Below are 18,768 nucleotides of genomic sequence, written 5' to 3'. Positions count from 1 at the left end.
TAGTTCCGGTCCTTAATTATGATTGGCTGAATTGCATTTAATGCCGTTTTTAAAGCCCAGCACAAGCTTGGCAACCATTCTGATAGAAGAAATATACTTCTTGGCAGAAGAATGATTATCTATGAATAAATCGTTATACTTCTCGTTTCTAGGCATCTATTTTATGAAATCTTGCCAGGTATATGTAGTAACCCTTCCCCTTAGCGGTTCCCACTTCCCCTTAACGGTTCTAAAATCAGTGGAACCTACGGCCTCTCTGTGCTTATTGTTTGAATATGTCTGCATTGTGTAAGGTTAATTGACGATTTAAGATATTAATGTGGACTTGCACATTAATCAAAAATTTGGCATGAAAATGCCAAAAATGTTTATTGTAAAATGTAAGACCTTTGAACAACAAGCAAGTTATACTGATCCCTATTAGCAATAACAGACTAGATTTCTTATTTTAAAATAAAGGGACACCACAAATACATACAAGGTAAGTTAACTGAAACAATACATTGCATACATGCTTTGACAAGGGATTAAATGGCTATTTTTTGGCTCAAACACACAGAGAATGCAAATCAGGCTTAACATCTGGTCACAAGAGGCTTCAAAGTGAAATTTGAAACTGAGCTCATGTTTGAACAAAATTTGCAAAGCAGAAAATGAAAAGGAACACATGTAGTTTCATATAACCTACTGTATGAAAGCTGTATTTTACGGTTTTTGTCCACAGGGACCTCGCCGAAATGAACATATCCCTTTTTACTTTCACTTTCACTACTAGTTAGTTTTGACAGATGCTAAAGGTAATAAGGCTAAATCATCCTAGTTGCTGAACACAAAGCATCTTCCCCTCACTCGCCTGAACTGGCGAGTGTTTCAGCTATGTCTGACCTGTCTGGATGTCACTGTAGACTCTACAGGGCTGTCTATGGTATCCTTATTCATCTTTCATCTGTGTGGTTGTCCGGCGCTGGAGTCCGTCATCTATGAGTCAGTGTCCGCTTGACCTGCCAGTATTCGTGACATGTCCTGGTTGGACACTTGCTCATGTTGGGACAGCCCCATAGCCTGGCACAGGTAGGCAGCCAGAATGTGCTTACACTGAGGATGGAAAATGAGACAAGACAGCACAGGTCACCAGAGAGACACAGCACACAGGGGAGTAATGCAGTTAGCATGATGGAGAGGATCAAGCAATGTCCCATATCCACAAACAAAAACAGATGTGCTCCGCCACAACAGATCATCCCAACTGTTACATTCACATGTATTCATTATCAGACTCTTTTAGCCAAGGCAGAGACATAAAAGTTACTGTGTTGTGCTATTTAAATCATCAATGCTGTAGAGTCAGTAGATAGATAGATATACTTTATTGATCCCCAAGGGGAAATTCAAGGTCAGGTCTCAGTAGCATACAGACATCACACACAACATGCACTAACATAAATAAAAGTATATAATACACAACTAAGCAATAAGGACAGTAGAAGATAAAGAATATACTAAAATACAAATTATACTAAATAACACTAAATCCAAATCAAGTCTAAAACAGTATCCACATACTGTGCATAAGGGTGATTATTGATCATTGATTAAGAAATGATGATGAGTATTGATCAAAAGACATGCAAACTCAATCACCTTCAACTAAACACTTCAAAGACCAAGGAGATGGTGGTGGATTTCCGCAGGTCTAAGCCCGCTCTGCTACCAGTCTCCATTGATGGGGTCAATGTGGAGGTGGTAAGCACCTACAAGTATCTGGGTCTCCATCTGGACAATAAACTGGACTGGTCAGCCAACACTGATGCACTCTACAAGAAAGGACAGAGCAGGCTGTACTTCCTGAGGAGGCTGCGGTCCTTCAATGTGTGCAGCAAGCTCCTCAGGATGTTCTATCAGTCTGTTGTGGCTAGCGCCCTCTTCTATGCAGTGGTATGCTGGGGAGGAAGCACAAAGAAGAAGGATGCTGGGCGACTTGACAGGCTGGTAAGGAAGGCTGGCTCTGTAGTGGGAGCTGAACTAGAGTGCATCACTTCAATATCTGACAAAAGGACCCTAAACAAACTGATCAACATCTTGGACAATGAATGTCATCCGCTCTACAGCACTATCAAAAACTAAAAGAGCTTGATCAGCTGGAGACTTCGCTCACTGCCATGCACAACTGAAAGGCTGAGGAAGTCCATTCAAGTCCGAACTGTTCAATGCCTCACTAAAGGGAAGAGGAGAGATAGACTTCTCTGCTTAGTCTGTCTGCCTCTCCACCCTCTCCATGTTTTTTGAGTACTGACTGCCCACTACTGCTTACTACTGTTTTACTAATGTACACAGCCTAATGTTTTCACTACTTTTTTACTGCTACACTGTTTTTCATGCTATATTAGCACACATGATCAAGGGCTGCGGTCAGGCTTCTGATACAATACTGAATGAATGAATGGCTATAACCCTATTACCTCAACCTGTTCTTGCACTGAAATAGTTTTTTTATTTTACCTTGTCTACATTATACTTTACTCTCCTAGTTGTCTATATTTTTTATGCTGGTCTCTAGACCTTACTCTTGCACTGTTGGACTACTTTTTGCACCTTCACCATGACACTCACTTTCTTGAGCACCTTGCCAGGCACACATAACTAAGGACTATGGTTGGACTACTGTTTGCACCTTCACCATGACACTCACTCCCTTTAGCACCTCACCAGACCTGGCCCTGTCACTACAAGCGTCTTATGCTTGATCACCCTCAAGCACATTGGACTTTCTTAATTTAACTTATATAGTGTATTTAGTGTTTAGTTTTGTTAGTTTTCTTATCTTCTAATGTCTTTATTGTACAGTTGAGTTTAGTTATATGTTTATACTTATGTTTACCATTTCTGCTGTAAGTGCATGTTGTGTGTTATGTCTGTATGCTACTGAGACCCTTGAATTTCCCCTTGAGGATCAATAAAGTATCTATCTATCTATCTATCTATCTATCTATCTATCCATCAATCAATCAATCAATCAATCAATCTATCTATCTATCTATCTAGATATCTATCTACTATCTATCTACTATCTATCTATCGATCTATCCTCAAGCATATAAGATGAAAAACTTGTATGGAAACATTTAAGTTGCTGGGTGAGTAAGCCACAACCCACTCAAGCATTCGTTTCTGTGTAAGTGAAGCCTTGTTTCCTGTAACACTGTCTGACATCAGGACACAGCAGACACTCACTAGTGACGACAAGCATCTGAACACCACCACTGTGCTGTGGCTGCCTCCTTTGCTTCTGAGCTGCTGTGATGGGCTCTGGGGCAGACAACAACAATTTGCCCATGGGGGGAACAAACAGCCTAAATGAAAGATTTTATGAGGATAGAAACTCAAATGTCAGTTTTAACAGGATGTTTGGTTTACCACACAGCACACACAGACAGACAGACACACACACACACACACACACAATGGCAGGCCCCTGGGTCTGAATATGGTGCTCGGGGATTGCTTAACCAAACAGGTAGCATTAGCTGCTTATTTTTGGTTCTCTGCCTTTGGCGCTTTAGCATCCTGTGTCTAGGTGAACAGACCATAAACTAATCACAATAACCTAGCCAGAGTGATTATAACAAGCCGGTCAAAATTCAGCCATTTTGCCAAAGAAAATGTAGTGTTGCAACAGGCTGTTCCAACATTCTCCCCATAAACAAAACATTGCATTGACACATTTAACTTCTGCACTATAAAAAGACTCAGGGAAGGGAATTCATGAACAACCCAAGATCTACACCACATTGTCTGGATATAAAAGCATGACCGTCCAGGGGAGCTTCCCCTATACCAACACCACAGGTTTGTTTCAGCTGGGATCTTCCGCCCTTTCAGAAACATCATGACTCACCACCCGAAGGCTCCAGGGACAGTTCTAGAATGTGACTATGTACAGTTGTACACCGTCTTTGAGATTAGTTCAGGCTACGATCCAGGGACATGCACAGATATTAGTAAATCATTTACTGCCTCTTAACTCATATTTATTGTTTCAGCAGTTCAAGCAGTTCAAGCATGGCAGGCAACTGAATTTCTGTTTTCATACTGGCATGAGTATTGAAGGACTACATCACACCCCTCAACAATATATTTGTTTAAACTCACCATTATTTTGCTATGACTTCATGATAATGACTCTGCGTCTAGTTGTTCTGTCTCTCCCACACAGCATACCGTATGAAAACATCCTCTAAATAGAGCTTTTTGACACATGAGGGTAATCTAAACCAGCTGGCCCCTGGCATAGTCGAGACACTGTGGTGATGCACTTCACACATACCTCCACACACAGAAGACACAAGCTCGAGCATCGAAAACACCAACAGTATCAGAACCACATGCTGCCAGGGGAAGGGGTCAAGCTTGATAGATTTATTAACGTTGTACACTATATTTCATTGTTATGACTGCAACAACTACTGCAGTTGTCAAGATGAGAGACCCACTGTTACAGCAGCTGTGTAAAATAAGAAAAAGGTTTATGCAGCATTCCATAACCTCTGGAACAGGCCATGTACATCAACAGTAAAACTGGGAACTGAGAAAAGGTTTCTCAATGTTTATGACGTCTGAGAAAAACGCGTGTTGAAAATCCAACACACCCTTATGAAGTTATCAAAGAAGAAAAGAGAACTAATGAGAGGGATTTACTGAACAGACTCCAAATGAGAACTGTACTAGCTGATGCAAGAGCCCCAACAGTGCCTTGCTCAGATCTCAGCTTGTGACTGTTCCAACCACAGAAACTCCGAGACACCTCTGCATTTCTCTGCTTTTTTAACACCTTCACAGAGCATCAGTGTTGCAGTGTTGTGCGCTTGTCACAAAATGGACAGAAAAATACAAAGTGTGATGAAAGGGCGTAGGAACACAAAAGGAAATAGGAGGTCTCTGTCCACCACAGGGCTCCTTTCCCTTTCTCTCAAAGATGACATAGAATGGATGAACATGAGTGTTTTACCTTGTTCTCTGATGTTAACATAGAAGGTTATGGGTCATTCCACGTCAGTTCAACCAGGGCCCACGCACTTAGGTCTCAAAAAATTCTGAAAAAATTACCAGGTGTACCTATGTTACCCAGGAGACACACTGTAAAATTACTCTTATGTAAGATCAATACTTTCCAAGATACAGCCAGTTTTACAGGGGGAGGGGGTGTCGATTTTGTTCGGGCTCTTTTTTTGTCAAAGTTCACAAGCCCACAGCGCAAGAACTAAACCATGTAGGAGGCTCAAATTTTGCATGCTGGTACATAAATAGGAATAGTATGTAGCAAAATCGTCACGTTTGGTCTGGATAATCCTGCATGGTCATAGCTGTCCCTCAAAGTTGATACAAATTTTATTGGAGTTTTTGGCTGGGCTCTGTTTAAGCCTTCAGAAGACATATTTGTACTCAACATAGTAAGGAAAATAAATCAAGAGCCTGAGATAAGTAGAAACACTCTCACAAAAAGCAATGAACAGAAAATAAATCCCTTCAGGGTCTGAACAGCAGACCTCACAAGTCTGAAAAATCATTTTGGTTATCATTTTCAGAGCACCCAAACACCTTGTGGGAATATACAAAGATTTTTTAAATATATTTTTCCTTATTCTCCATGATCCCTTCTTTTTGAAAACACCAATTTGACTTGTCTTATGCAAATCTTTCCTTTTTATTTTCCACCCTGAACATGGGCAAAATGCCCCATTGACATCAATATGTTTTATATAGAGTCACCACACTGCCACCTGTGGTTGTATAGAGTAACCTGTGGTAGCTCTATACAAAACATATTGATGTCAATGGTGCATTTTGCCCATGTTCAGGGTGGAAAGTGAAAAAGAAAGATTTGCATAAGACAAGTGAAATTGGTGTTTTTAAAAAGAAAAGATCATGGAGAATAAAGAAAAAAAATATTTAAAACATCTTTGTATATTCCCACAAGGTGTTTAGGAGCTCTGAAAATGAGAACCAAAATTATTTTTTAGACTTCTAAGGTCTGCTGTTCAGACCCTGAAGGAATTTATTTTCTGTTCATTGTTTTTTGTGAGAGTGTTTCTACTTATCTCAGTAAGGAAAATAAATCAAGAGCCTATGTTGAGTACAAATATGTCTTCTGAAGGCTTAAACAGAGCCCAGCCAAAAACTCCAATAAAATTTGTATCAACTTTGAGGGACAGCTATGACCATGCAGGATTATCCAGACCAAACGTGACGATTTTGCTACATACTATTCCTATTTATGTACCAGCATGCAAAATTTGAGCCTCCTACATGGTTTAGTTCTTGCGCTGTGGGCTTGTGAACTTTGACAAAATAAAGAGCCCGAACAAAATCGACACCCCCTCCCCCTGTAAAACTGGCTGTATCTTGGAAAGTATTGATCTTACATAAGAGTAACTTTACAGTGTGTCTCCTGGGTAACATAGGTACACCTGGTAATTTTTTCAGAATTTTTTGAGACCTAAGTGCGTGGGCCCTGGTTGAATTGACGTGGAATGACCCTTATGCGACTTTGGTCAGACAAAAACATGCTCATGTGCTATTCTACAAGCCCATTTACAACCGTATTATTAGGCTGGGGAATAAAATGACCAATTTTAGCAGATATCTAGAGTCCCCTCATGCTTATCTGGCAGCCACGTGAATAATTAAGTGAGCCAATCCCTCCTTGTTCAGCAAAGCCAAAGTGAAAACAGTTTTCCATTCTATGTTTGCTTTAAGATGGGTCTGGATTCCATGTACACATCTCAACACATCTATCTAGAAGTCATACAGCATGTCCATGTCCCCTCCCACCTACACTCATGGGGTCCCAATTTGCATGTTGTCTATGAAGAAAGTTATTGTGCATGAACCATCATGTGGCACGAGAGAGCTTTTAGCCTACCCACCGATGTTTGTGCTAGGATCTTTCTCATGTAATTTGCAAATAGATGTTGCGTTATGTTGCAAGCTTCAGTTTCATTTTAGACTTTGCCTTTGCCCAGCTTTTAAGTTAGGGCTCATACTACTTTGTGGCTAAACAGAGGGAACTGAAACCACACATAATCAAATGACATTTAAGATAAACAGGAGATAAACAAGTTTTTTGCCTCTGGGGATTAGCAAATTCCTTTCAGACCAGGGGAACATTGCTGCAGCAAGGACGGCAAATGGTAGGAACGTTGTGAGGGTGGACAAAATGCTGTGCTGGCCCGCTCTGAACGCTGACCTAAAGGCCTGCAGGTGTGTACAGGTGTGTACAGCGCATGTGGGCAGGCAGGGAGGGATGGACAGGAGACTCACCAGCAGACTGGTGTTCCGCTTCAGCACCAGTATGGAGAAGGCCGGGCATGGGCAATAGTGACAGGAGGTGAAGCAGGTGTAGCGCTGACCTGAGCCCCCCATGACCTGACGGAGAGAATGAGACAAGATTAGAGTGAGACAGAGGGATGGATGAAAGTAAGTACGAGTACAAGAGGGAGAGGGAGAGGCATCTTCTGTTGATTACGCTTTGCTCTTTAGAGAGGGAGAGGGAGAGGCATCTTCTGTTGATTACGCTTTGCTCTTTATTGGCTTCAAAAAGCCACCTGTTTGCACAGCGCAGTTCCTACAGCTTGGTCTTGCCAACATTGAGACGCCAGGGTCACTCTCGTTAATGTCAAATCTGCCTTGTGCAGAGCCAACTCTGGCATTCCCTCTAGGGGGCCAAAGCCAAGTCTGAGAGTCAGTTTGCCCTTGACTTCACTGCGTGGGAAACCCCACAGCCTGACCAAACAGCCCGAGGACAGATACAGTGTGTGCCACTGCAGAGCTGGACAGCCCACAACACAAAAGCAACACTCTCCCGAGCTTGCTGCGCAGAGATGGAAATGAAACGACACATCTGAATTGGGAAGTTACACTTGAAGAAGTACTATACAGTGGCATGGAAATATACACCCAAATGTGTTCCAAAAATGTGACAGCCCGTTTGAATCCTGAGCAGAGAATTTGCAAAGCAAACCGTTTAATAGAAGAACATTCCTTGTTGTTTTTGTTTTTTTCCTAGTCCCTCAAATGTTCCTCTGATGCTGGAAATAGTCCACAGCCTGTGTCCAATTTATAGCTTGAGAATAGTGAATGCAACATGGAATGAAGAGGAGCCAGTTTTTGGTGCTTTTCATTTTCCAAGGACCTCTGCAGGGCACAGCAGCCAGCATGCTCCAAAACATTCAGAAAACACTTCCCAGACTAGGAATACCTCAGGAGTGAAACAAAAATAATGAGGAATACCAGCTCACATTACACGGAAGAAATAAAAAAAGCAGATTTCATGCTAGGAATATTTGGCTTTACTATGATAACCCAAGAAGAGGACACACGTGTCAATGACGAGCTACAGCATGTGCTTTGAGCTTCAGTGTGTGTGAATTATGTACTGGACCAAAGCGATCAAGCTGGAGTCAAAGGTCAGTTGTAACCATGCACTAAATGAAGGCCAGGTAGGGTGCGAAATTGATTAAGGAACAGAATTTTTGTCTTCTATTTTGAGGGGACTTAAATCTTGTTTGGGTGGGGGAAGGCAACAGTAGTCCCATTCAGCCAATGACTCATGCAGACATTAACAGAGGAGATGGATTTGCCAGCATCAACAGGACTAATGCCCTGCGTATGGGTGTCTGTGTGAGTGTGAGTGAGTGTGTGTGTGTGTGTGCGTGTGTGACGGCACTGGGCACTCCATTATCCCAAAGGAGACGCATTCACTGAGGCGGAACTTCACTAAATCACACTGAGCTGAACTCACTCCCACCTCCTCACCAAAGAAAAACCTACCACCAACCCAGTCTGTGTCAAAGTAACACTTCCTTGTAGATGAGTCACAAGAGCAATTAGGTGTGTGTGTGTGTGTGTGCAGTTTGTATAAAAGTAACAAAGGAGGGAAACTGCAGCATCTTCAGTCAGTGCCCACACCGCCCGCAGAGGTGAAGATGGAAGTCAGGAAGGACTGATCGAGACATGAGGTAATCACTCAGCCGTCCCAGGCGATATTGGGGGGCATATTTGTGACCCCATTACACAGTCCACGATCAGTGCCAATTCTCAGGTGATGAAGAGAGTGATGATGGGTAAGCTACAGGCACTTTGCATTATTAATCACAGTGTCCCAGCACCACTCCATCTTCATAGCTAGTTATCAGAACTGAAAGCAAATCACTGGGACATTCCATCTGATGGGCCAAGATGACTTGAGTCCAATTATTATGGGAAAGACAGAGAGTGAGTATAGCAATGATACAAAAGTAACATCACTATTTTTATAGTGACCTCCTCTTGAGTCCTCTTGAGATCTTTTGAGGCATGCACTTCAGATGAGCTTGCATCTCATCCATCATCTAAATAATGGTGATCATGCATACAGAGGTCGATCATCAACCAACTGTTGAGGACCTCTGGGATGTTAAGGATCTCTGAATTAGCCTTTGCTATATAAATGCTTGCCAAAATTACTTGTGCTGTTGGCCAGTCCATAGAAAATGTAGCATGAGAATCCAACACTTTGGCTATTGATAAGACATGTGAACCTAAGAGCCAAAACAGAAAAGTCATTCCCAAGTGCGAACACTTTCAGGCATTCAGGCAACAATCCACACCAAAGCCAGGAAAAATCCAGGACTCTCTCTGGACATGCACCTTGAAATTATGCACCCCCCCCCCCCCCCTTTTTTTAGGAGGTTTCAGACCAGTTTTCCGGGATTGCACGGCCGAAAGGAGTTGAGAATCTGCATTCCAGCTGGAGGGGATGCTTTTGGAATCAGAACCCTGGGGGTAAAGGAGCACAGCAAGCCTGGGGCCTCTCGGCAGCTGCCAAAGAAAACTCGCAGGAACAGCTCTATTCCATCTGTTCTGCAGTCGACAGAGGGGGATCCCCAAAGGACATGGGAAAGAGGAATAAAGGAAGTAGTGCGCAAGTACGATGAAGAAAGCACCACAAAACAGAATGACAAAACGCAGCATGCAATGCAAAAGCAGTGGTTTTTGCTGCACTCTATTTCGAGGGTGTGTTTTGGTCAGCTGAAACACTAGTGTACCATTATGAATCTTTTCTGCAGAAAGCATTCAGTGATGTGCACTTTGAGATCTGTTGACATAGACAGGAAACTATAAACCGCCAGTATAACAGGGAAAAGGGTTGGAAGGGGTTGGAGATGTCAGTGAAAGGAACGGTGGCAGTAAGATGGTGGGAGGACTTTGTGAATCAGGGCTTTTAATTACCACATCAAATTATCAGCAGTTCATCAGCATCAGCTCCACAGGCCCTATTGATAGTTTTGTTTTTCATTAAAAGGCAGTCATAACTCTTCTTCTGTGTGTCATTGCTCTTGGCTGTATTCATATCACAGAGGCATCTTCAGGCAGCTTGCCACACGTCCCCTCTTGCCTCAGATACATGTTCCCCCTGGTTAAACCATCCCATACACTTTCTTTTCTTAATACGTTTTATTCCAATAGTTTCTAATAAATAATAGCATATCTCTCTCGATCATCAATAAGCTCTTGAAGACCCAATTCTTCCAAGGATACCTCTTCTCCTAACACTTTTAACAACCTAACACCTTTTTTTGCTGTTGTAGTGCACAATGTCTTTCTTTTTCCTTTTTTTGGCCCACCACGTCCTCCCCTCTCTTCGGAGGACAACTTTATTTTTACTCTGGTTTAATTATACAAATGTTGACTGAAGCCGCTCCATGCAACCCCAAAGTGCAAAGGGCAAAAGTGGTGCAGACAGACGAAGAGACCATGTGGAGGACAGACAGACGAAGAGACCATGTGGAGGACAGACAGACAAACAGACAAACAGACCATGTGGAGGACAGACAGACAAACAGACCGATGGACAATCAGACCGACAACACAAATATACAGACAGACAGGAAAAGTGACAGACAGACAAACAGACGAACACATTTACCATACACCTCCCTCTTGTCCCTACCCTACCTCCTCCTTCTACCACTTTATCCTCCTACTACACTGTGACTAGTACTTATAATGTCTTCACTCTTACCCTTTAGTAATAGTATTGACTGATGCAGTAATTCCTACCAGAAGTCTCCTCTGCACTGTAGCTTAAATGTCATTCCTCATTCATTCAAGTCGCTTTGGATACAGTAATTTCCTGTGTATTAGCCGCATTGTGTATAAGCCGCAGGGCAGTGTTTTATGCAAGTTTTATGCAAAACCAAAACCATATTAATACCATATTAACTGTTCCCGTGTATTAACCTCATAGCTGAAGAAAGTTTGCAAAAAATATACCTCAGAGACAGGAAGTGGACTGATAAAGGCTAGCTGTTCCTCTACTGTAGCTCCCCACGGGTACCTAAAAGTAGCTTTCACTACAGTTCTGATGCTTCAACACCTCTAATTGCCCTCTTCCACTCAAGCACACTTAACAATGTTATGAGCTCCAGGAGGTCGAACTAGAAACCACCATATCTGTTGTCAATAACTGTCAAGAATAGGGAAGGATGCCAAAACTTGAGAAATGTCTGTACCATGATGCAATGTTTCCCCAATAGAAAAATAAATTAGCTTGCTGGACCTAATTGACACTCTTAAGACACACTACTGCTTCAACTATGTTTCCAAGCCTCCTCCATTGCCTACATACATAAATACAAAACACATCTCACAGTAGACGGAGGACGTTCCTCAGAGATCTCTGGGTTACAAGAAGCAGCGACCATCTATCAGTAGGCTCACAGCTGTCCACAGCCCACCTCGCCCCAAGTTCAGCTCAGGTAGCAAGGCGACCACCGTGACAAAAACCTGGCATTATCTATGGGCAGAGAAAGGCCAGCGCATTCATTAATGTCAGCAAGCATGAGGTAGCAAGGCACAATAAGCTTCTGGGGAGAGATGCCACCATCCTCTGGATAGAATCAGGCTCAGTCAGCCTTCATTACCACAGCATTGCACTCTCAACTCAGAGCAGGACATTCAAGCTGACTGGCGATCACTGGTTTCAGCAAATCTCCCAGCCCAGAATTTTCTCATGAATTTTGTTGCCTTGATACACCACACTGCCTGGACTCTTAGGGCCTTAAGTCCAATGTGGAAGTGAAAGACTTTAATTACACTTACTGTCCTCATATAAGAGTATGTTTTAGAGGTACTTTACCACTAACCCCTGCGTTCACTTCCCCTAGTCCTAATATAGCTGCAAATGGCAGTGATCTGGGTTCAAGCAGTATGAAGCACCCCCTGTGGCAGAAGGGTGAGGGTAAGAAAGCAAGTGAGGGCTGTAGGAGGTCAGCTAACATTCTTCAAGTTGTAGAAGCCGTCAAAGTTATGATAGCAGATTGCTAATGTCTCTGTCCCCGCTCCCTCTTTCACTCACACACAGACAAAACTCCCTTTTAACCACTTTCCATAAATATGCAGTGTAAATAAATGGAAAATAAATATGCAGTGTAAATAAATATGCACATACTACTATCATACTATATACAGAAGCCTTGTTTATAATAATGCAGTTATACCACTGCTTGGTTGAATTTCCGTTTACATGGATAAACACATATTTCCTCGCGGGTTGGCCTTTCATTCATACAAAAAAGGAGGTTTTATCACTAAAAACAATAAACAATTACATTAAACAAGTTGGAGATGTGTGGAAACTCTTTTGCATGTAATCAGGGGGAAACAGCGTTTTTGCATTGTGACATGTTGTTCCCTCGTTTGTTTGAACTCTCTGATTGGCCACCTGTTTACTCGAGGGGTTTGCGACACCCTTCCCCGGCTGTTTTTTTGACAGCGCAATAACTTTTAAAAACGAAAATGACGTTGCTCTAATTGGTTAGGTCTATCCAATTGAGTGCAGAGGCATTTCGCCCCTGTATTGGTTTAGGCTGTAAGTTGAAAAATTTGTTGATACATGGCAGAAGGAAGTTCTACTAACAAGACTGTTTTAGCAATCAAAAGGTGGACGTTATAGCAGTAAATTAGCACATCAAAAGTGTTGCAGCAGTGGTATAAGCGGGATAATGGACTACAGCGTCCGGGTATCAGAAACAAAACAAAATAGGTGGTAATGCCGTCACAACCCCATTCATTCCCCATTATTATTCAGGGACCTCCCAAGACAGATAATCAATACTGTACTTCACAATTTCCTTTAAACAAATACTGAGAGACAGAGAGAGAGAGGGGAAGAGAGAGAAGAGTGAACATTTTAAAAAGAAATTCTGGAAGAGGAAGAGTTCAGCCTTTTAATTTCAATGTTTATCTTTTTAATTTCAGCAGACCCACCTTGCTCTCAAACAATTGCCAAACTAGGACATGAACATCACCTTCATGTTTCTTGGGCGTGTGATTCATGCATGGACAGGGAGTGCCTCAGTGAGCACTGTGACAATCAGATTTGGGAAGGTTAAAGACAGGGCCCCAGGGCAATTGGTCTTATTGGGCAGGTTGATCTTTACACAGCATGACATGTGAAATTACATATTAATGAAGGCCTTCCCAGCAGAGCCCGGTCAGCAGAATTCTCAAACCTTCAACTCCTTCTGCATGAACTATGCAGACTCTAAACTGAACATACCCAGATAAATGACCTTTGAAAGAGGATAAAAAGACAACGTAAAATATCTCTCTAAAAAAGCTCCCATACACACCCATAGATCATTTGAACATGTGATCTACTGTAAATGCTATACATTTTCACTCTTACCATTTTGTGAATAGGGTAATGTTCTAATGACGAAGAGGCTGACACTACAAACATATTATGGTAAGTCGCTTTGGACAAAAGTGCTAAGAAATATAAACATAAATACATCAATATAGAGATGTGAGAGATTAGATTATAAAGATTAGAATAGATCACAAAAAAACATACAAAGAGGTGAAAGTCCGGGCAAGGGACAGTTTGGCTAACCAAAGGCTAAATCTGTCACCACACCACATCTATGACTCAAAGAAAAGTTCTGCATGCATCTGGCAAGCTCACTTAGGTCAACAGAATAAAATCAAATATAGTAAAAACCTACTGAAATATATAACCAATATACACATACAAATATATATATAATATATAAATATACAACGGACACATGACAATGTTCCTTTTTTGACCAGTGTGGTCAATTCCCTTTTTCATAATGTGGTATGGTCTATCTGAAACAAGGCATGTCTAGACGTCTGAGGCACCACAGCACCATTGAAAGGTAGTACAGAAGGCACTTAGAGGAAATGAACACTCAATGGACACAGTTAACCAGAAACGCAAACGTCAACTGCCAATGCTCTGGCTTTTTGAAGTCCATTGTGGCTGTTAGGCCTACCTTGTATTTCAGAGATAATAAACAAACTTCAAAGAGGCTACTGAACGGGAAACATTGTGTAGTTATTAAATGCCATTGCCATGACTGAGTCATGAGTGTTCGTGATGAAAACTATTGCAACTCCAGAATTTATTCATTAGACATTCCTCATGACATGTTATTTTAGCGAGACCCTCTGAATGCCAGGAATAATGCACCCCCAAATCAGTTTTAAAAAAATCAGTCTTCACAAAGGAATCAAACAGTGTGCTGGAGTGACTTTGCTGGTCACATCCTACTACTTCCTTTTTACTCATTACAGAAATACACAGACACATAAAGAGAGAGCCAGATGAAGAGTGGGTGTTTACAGGAAACCACATGGGCTCTATATAGTGGAGTTCTGTCAGCAAATGATCTCCTAGCTGAAGGCCAAGACAGTAGCAAGAGGCGCAGTACCCCAAAAATGCTTCTGCAGGGTCAGGCTGTGTCATGCGGTCTCACGCTCAGCCTCTATTAGAGAGAGGAGGAGTGGTTAACTGTTGCTCAAGACAGTGAGATGGAACAACAGTGAGACCGAATAAACCTGACTCTACTGTGGTAGCTGAGGACTGCACAAATAAGAATACAAAATAACTGCTTACAACTCAGCCTAAGGTCCAAAAAAGGGTTCTGAGGAGACCGTTATGAGAGAGATTAAAATGGTTTGTCATTAAGACTGCTTGTGATGTCTGTAAAGCACTTTGAGTTGCATTTGTGCCAGAAAATGCACTATATATAAATAAACTTAATTTACTTACTAAACTTTGCTTACTTTGAAGGAAACATCACTTAGAGCACCTTCAATAACAACTGTTTCGAGCTGAGGTGTGAAGAGGGGAGCCACTTCAGCTTGTATAAAAAGTATTCGGAGTAAAAAAAAGTAAAAAAATATTCGGCCTGTGTGTCAACAAAGGTGATGAATCAAATTCTGCTATATTGTAAACCACGGGCAGGATTTAATGACTTCCCGCAGTCTTTTCGAGTAAGTATGACTGTGCGACAGAGTGGGCGTGAGAGAGAGAGAGAGAAAGACAGAAAGAGATAGGGAGAAAGAGAGAAAGAGAGAGAGAGAGGCCTGTCTCTTAGGCTACATCTACACTATGTCTTAATTATTTATTTTATTATTTGTTTTTGTTTGTTTGTTTGTTATCCATCTTGAATGTTTCACATGTTGTATGTTTCACATGTGACGGGTACACTGGCGATTACGCCGCTCCGTTAGGCATTTTTGTTATTTGTTTGTTTGGGTCTTGTGTGTGAAGCACTTTTGCTGCACTTTGTGCATAGAAAAAAATGCTCTTCATGTTTGTCTGTAAGCACTTTGTGCTCAATGCTTGAAAAGTGCTATATAAATTAGAGATTCACCGATAGATCGGCTTGTGACCGGAATCGGCCGATTTTCACGTGATCGGCCATGACCGGCGACCGGCCGGTCAGTCTGAGACATGCCGATTTTATGCAGTTGCTTTTGACATAGTAGCCTACAATGAAGAAAACTGATGCTCTGAATACTGAATCAGTCGTCTCTGAAAGTTTCTATAGCCTAATTGATGCATTTAACCGGAATTTGGATTTAATTTTTTCACCGCAAAACAGACGTGCACTGTTTTCATATGGTGGAGCACCTAATCGCTATTAGCACTTCTCCCCTGTGTTTGCGTGATCGCCTAGGCTGCTATCACTTTTCCCTCGCTCTCCCATAAATTCATCAATGCATATGAAAATGTGTTACATGGTAGTATGTTCAAATGTATCATGAAAATTGTTCTTAAATCTTTAGTTGGATATTGGATGTGAGAAGCATAAAATGGGTGTTCCATAACTTAACTTAATCCATAATTTGATAGCCTACTGCATCTGAAGTTAGACTTGAAAAAGAATCTGTCTGCTCACCGGTTCCATTTTTTTTTAACAGCCATTTCATCATTGATAAGTTGATTACACGTCTATATTAACATGTTCTATCAAAGAAAAGATAGAAAATAACTATTTGTGTGTGTGCTGTAAAATGGTTAGAAAAAATGAAATCGGAATCGGCTAAAATCGGTATCGGCAGGTCAAACTCTATGAAAAATCGGAAATCGGTATCGGCCCAGAAAATTGCAATCGGTGCATCTCTAATATAAATAAATATTATTATTATTATTTGTTTACTATGTTGTTAGTCGCTTTGGCTAAAAAGCGTCAGCCAAATGTAATGTAATGTAATGTAATGTAATGTAATTATAATACAAATACAATACAAATGTATCCGACGCATTTCTGTTATGATTCGCCCTCCCTTCCACATTAGACCATCGGATCAGCGTATCCGAAGTGGACCAATTTGGATCCACTGGAGACCCAAACTCATTTTGCTCCACAGCCGTATCGGAAGAATACCTGCCATTATAATGTGAATTTCTATAAAGTATGCTGTCTTTTGCACCCAGGCAGTAGCCTAAACTTGGCAAACATCCCATTTCCCCCCAGTTTTCAGATTTTATCTGATGGTTATTTATTCCCTTGTATCCATACTTATTGACTATGCGTTTGTCATGATTTTTAAGGCTTCCCAAACTGATAGGCTACAGTGTTTGTGGACGCAGATCGGATTTGATCCGGAACCCCGTATCAAAACTGATTCAGTGTAGTGTAGCAGAGGCCTTACCCGAAACACTCTTCTGCCACTAGGAGATGACACACAGGTCACAGAGCGCTGGTCCACAAGGTCCAAGGCCTGGAGGGCACAAGACCCAAATACATACCGCAACCTAAAAGAGACACAACACTGAACACTTGCTCCAATGCAAAAATAAACAAATAAACAGCTAAGATTGTCCACAATATTACCAAAATAGCAGAGAGCCAAAGTATGCCAAATGGGAAATAAGCCAAGTCTACATTATATTATCAATCAAACGGTTTGTTTTTTTGTTCATGTCCTGGTCTCACAGCAGAGAGATGAGTTATTTTTGTAGAGACACTGTTCATGTGGTCATCAGTTGTATTCGTATTTGCAGGACAACACAAAATACTTCACTTAAACAACTTACAAGTCATGGCTGAGCCATCACTGGCAGACAGAGCAACTTTTAATTACAGTGGGACCAATAAACTAGTGTAAGACTGAGCTGTCTAAATAATATATACCATAAAATAGAGGTAATGAGGCAGTGACTGAGACACACAGACACACAGACACAGACACACACACACACACACACACACACACCTCAAGGCAGGAAGTGGCTAGGTTATCTATGACTGTATACAGAAGACTATGCCCCAACCTCAACTTTCCCTAGTAAACCATATTTTGGGATTTCCATGACGTGAGCTGGCATTCAGCATGGCATCCCACACCTATAAACTGCAATTATTGTGGTGGGGTAATGATGGTAGAACTGATGGTAGTGTGTGTGTGTGTGTGTGTGTGTGTGTGTGAGAGAGAGAGAGAGGTGGAATGATGTGTCTCAATGTTTTCAAGAAGCTCCAAGGTTCAAGAAAAATAGTTTACACAGATTTTGATCCACGTGACTTAAAAACAAAGCACTTTCTGAGCCTGTGGTATTATCTGCCTCATCTAAACGTAGAGGTAAACAGCAGGATAACAGAGCACTGGGGGAGGTTTGTTTGTTGAATACAAGTGATACTCACGCAATGAGCAGATCATCAGGAACTAGGAAATAAAAACAGAACATGATTTAAATATAACCATTATTAAAAGATCAGACATATAATGTGCAAAATGAGCTTCCGCAGCAGTTCATCAGAGGGAATAAGCTTAGGTAAGTGGCTCCCCCCAGTGTCCAGTCCTTGTTTTTACAAACCTGGCCAGTTACTTAAATCTTCTAACGTTAATATATAGAATGAGTCAGTTACACCGTAGACCATTTTGGGAATTATCATGAGCCAGTAGGCTAAGTCCTACTCCAAGATTAAACAACTTCTCTTGGGCGCGTGTTTCAGAACAAGTGCAGAGCTGTAACTAAACTTGAGCCTAGTAGGCTAGGCAAACGCAAACGTAAGTTCTCTTCTTACGTCCAAAGCACATGAAAGCAATTTCCATACTCACGCTGAGCTCGTTCCTTGTAACTTTTTTCAATATCCTTTAGCAACTGTTCAGCAACAAAAGGAAAAATTGGGGATGACATATGACATATGTATGTATGGTCGTTGGTGTTTACGACGTTAACGTTAACGTTAGCTGGTTGTTGTGGTAGCTTCTACGTATCTGACGACGATAGCGAGTTTTGTGCTAGTGCTGCTTTTTAGCCATCTCAAATTAGTTAACTAATGTTAACGATTTATTCCTCTTTATTTACATGCAGTCGCCTACACCATAGATATTGCCTACACAGTTCTGTTCAAGTTAGGTTTCCCTCTTTGATAATCAGTACTACGGTGTCCGACCTAGTTCTAAATG

At 41.5% G+C, this 18,768-nt stretch overlaps 2 protein-coding genes across 3 annotated transcripts in view; one reads left to right on the top strand and one right to left on the bottom strand.

Annotated features, from left to right (window-relative positions):
- The window catches only part of adora2b (adenosine A2b receptor), a 16,726-nt gene extending 13,131 nt beyond the window's left edge, over positions 1-3,595 (top strand). Inside the window, exon 4 of the transcript XR_006031656.1 lies at positions 3,439-3,595. The gene's annotated coding sequence lies outside the window, so the exon portion shown is untranslated. The remainder of the gene's footprint in view (positions 1-3,438) is intronic.
- On the bottom strand, positions 333-18,768 carry zswim7 (zinc finger, SWIM-type containing 7). 2 transcript variants are annotated; one of them, XM_042091179.1, is made up of 6 exons: positions 18,418-18,768; positions 18,000-18,021; positions 17,011-17,113; positions 7,318-7,422; positions 3,232-3,350; positions 333-1,095 (listed from the first exon to the last, which is right to left on the bottom strand). In XM_042091179.1, exons 1-6 carry the CDS (start codon positions 18,494-18,496, stop codon positions 975-977), a joined length of 549 nt encoding a protein of 182 aa, XP_041947113.1. In that variant the 5' UTR covers positions 18,497-18,768; the 3' UTR covers positions 333-974. The 2 variants fall into 2 exon arrangements, with proteins under 2 accessions (XP_041947113.1, XP_041947114.1); XM_042091180.1 differs by lacking the exon at positions 3,232-3,350 and having other exon boundaries at positions 18,418-18,761.

The sequence above is a fragment of the Alosa sapidissima genome, chromosome 5 (assembly GCF_018492685.1).
Source record: "Alosa sapidissima isolate fAloSap1 chromosome 5, fAloSap1.pri, whole genome shotgun sequence".
NCBI classification, from domain to species: domain Eukaryota; kingdom Metazoa; phylum Chordata; class Actinopteri; order Clupeiformes; family Clupeidae; genus Alosa; species Alosa sapidissima.
This window is presented reverse-complemented; position numbering and strand designations above follow the sequence as displayed.

Excerpts from the sequence above, each read along its gene's own strand:
- zswim7 (XM_042091179.1), bottom strand. The coding sequence starts at position 18,496 with ATGTCATCCCCAATTTTTCCTTTTGTTGCTGAACAGTTGCTAAAGGAT. Across the intron at positions 17,114-17,999 it reads CCTGATGATCTGCTCATTGC|GTTGCGGTATGTATTTGGGT; the intron begins GTGAGTATCACT and ends TGTCTCTTTTAG. Across the intron at positions 1,096-3,231 it reads TCAGATGCTTGTCGTCACTA|TGTAAGCACATTCTGGCTGC; the intron begins GTGAGTGTCTGC and ends TTCCATCCTCAG.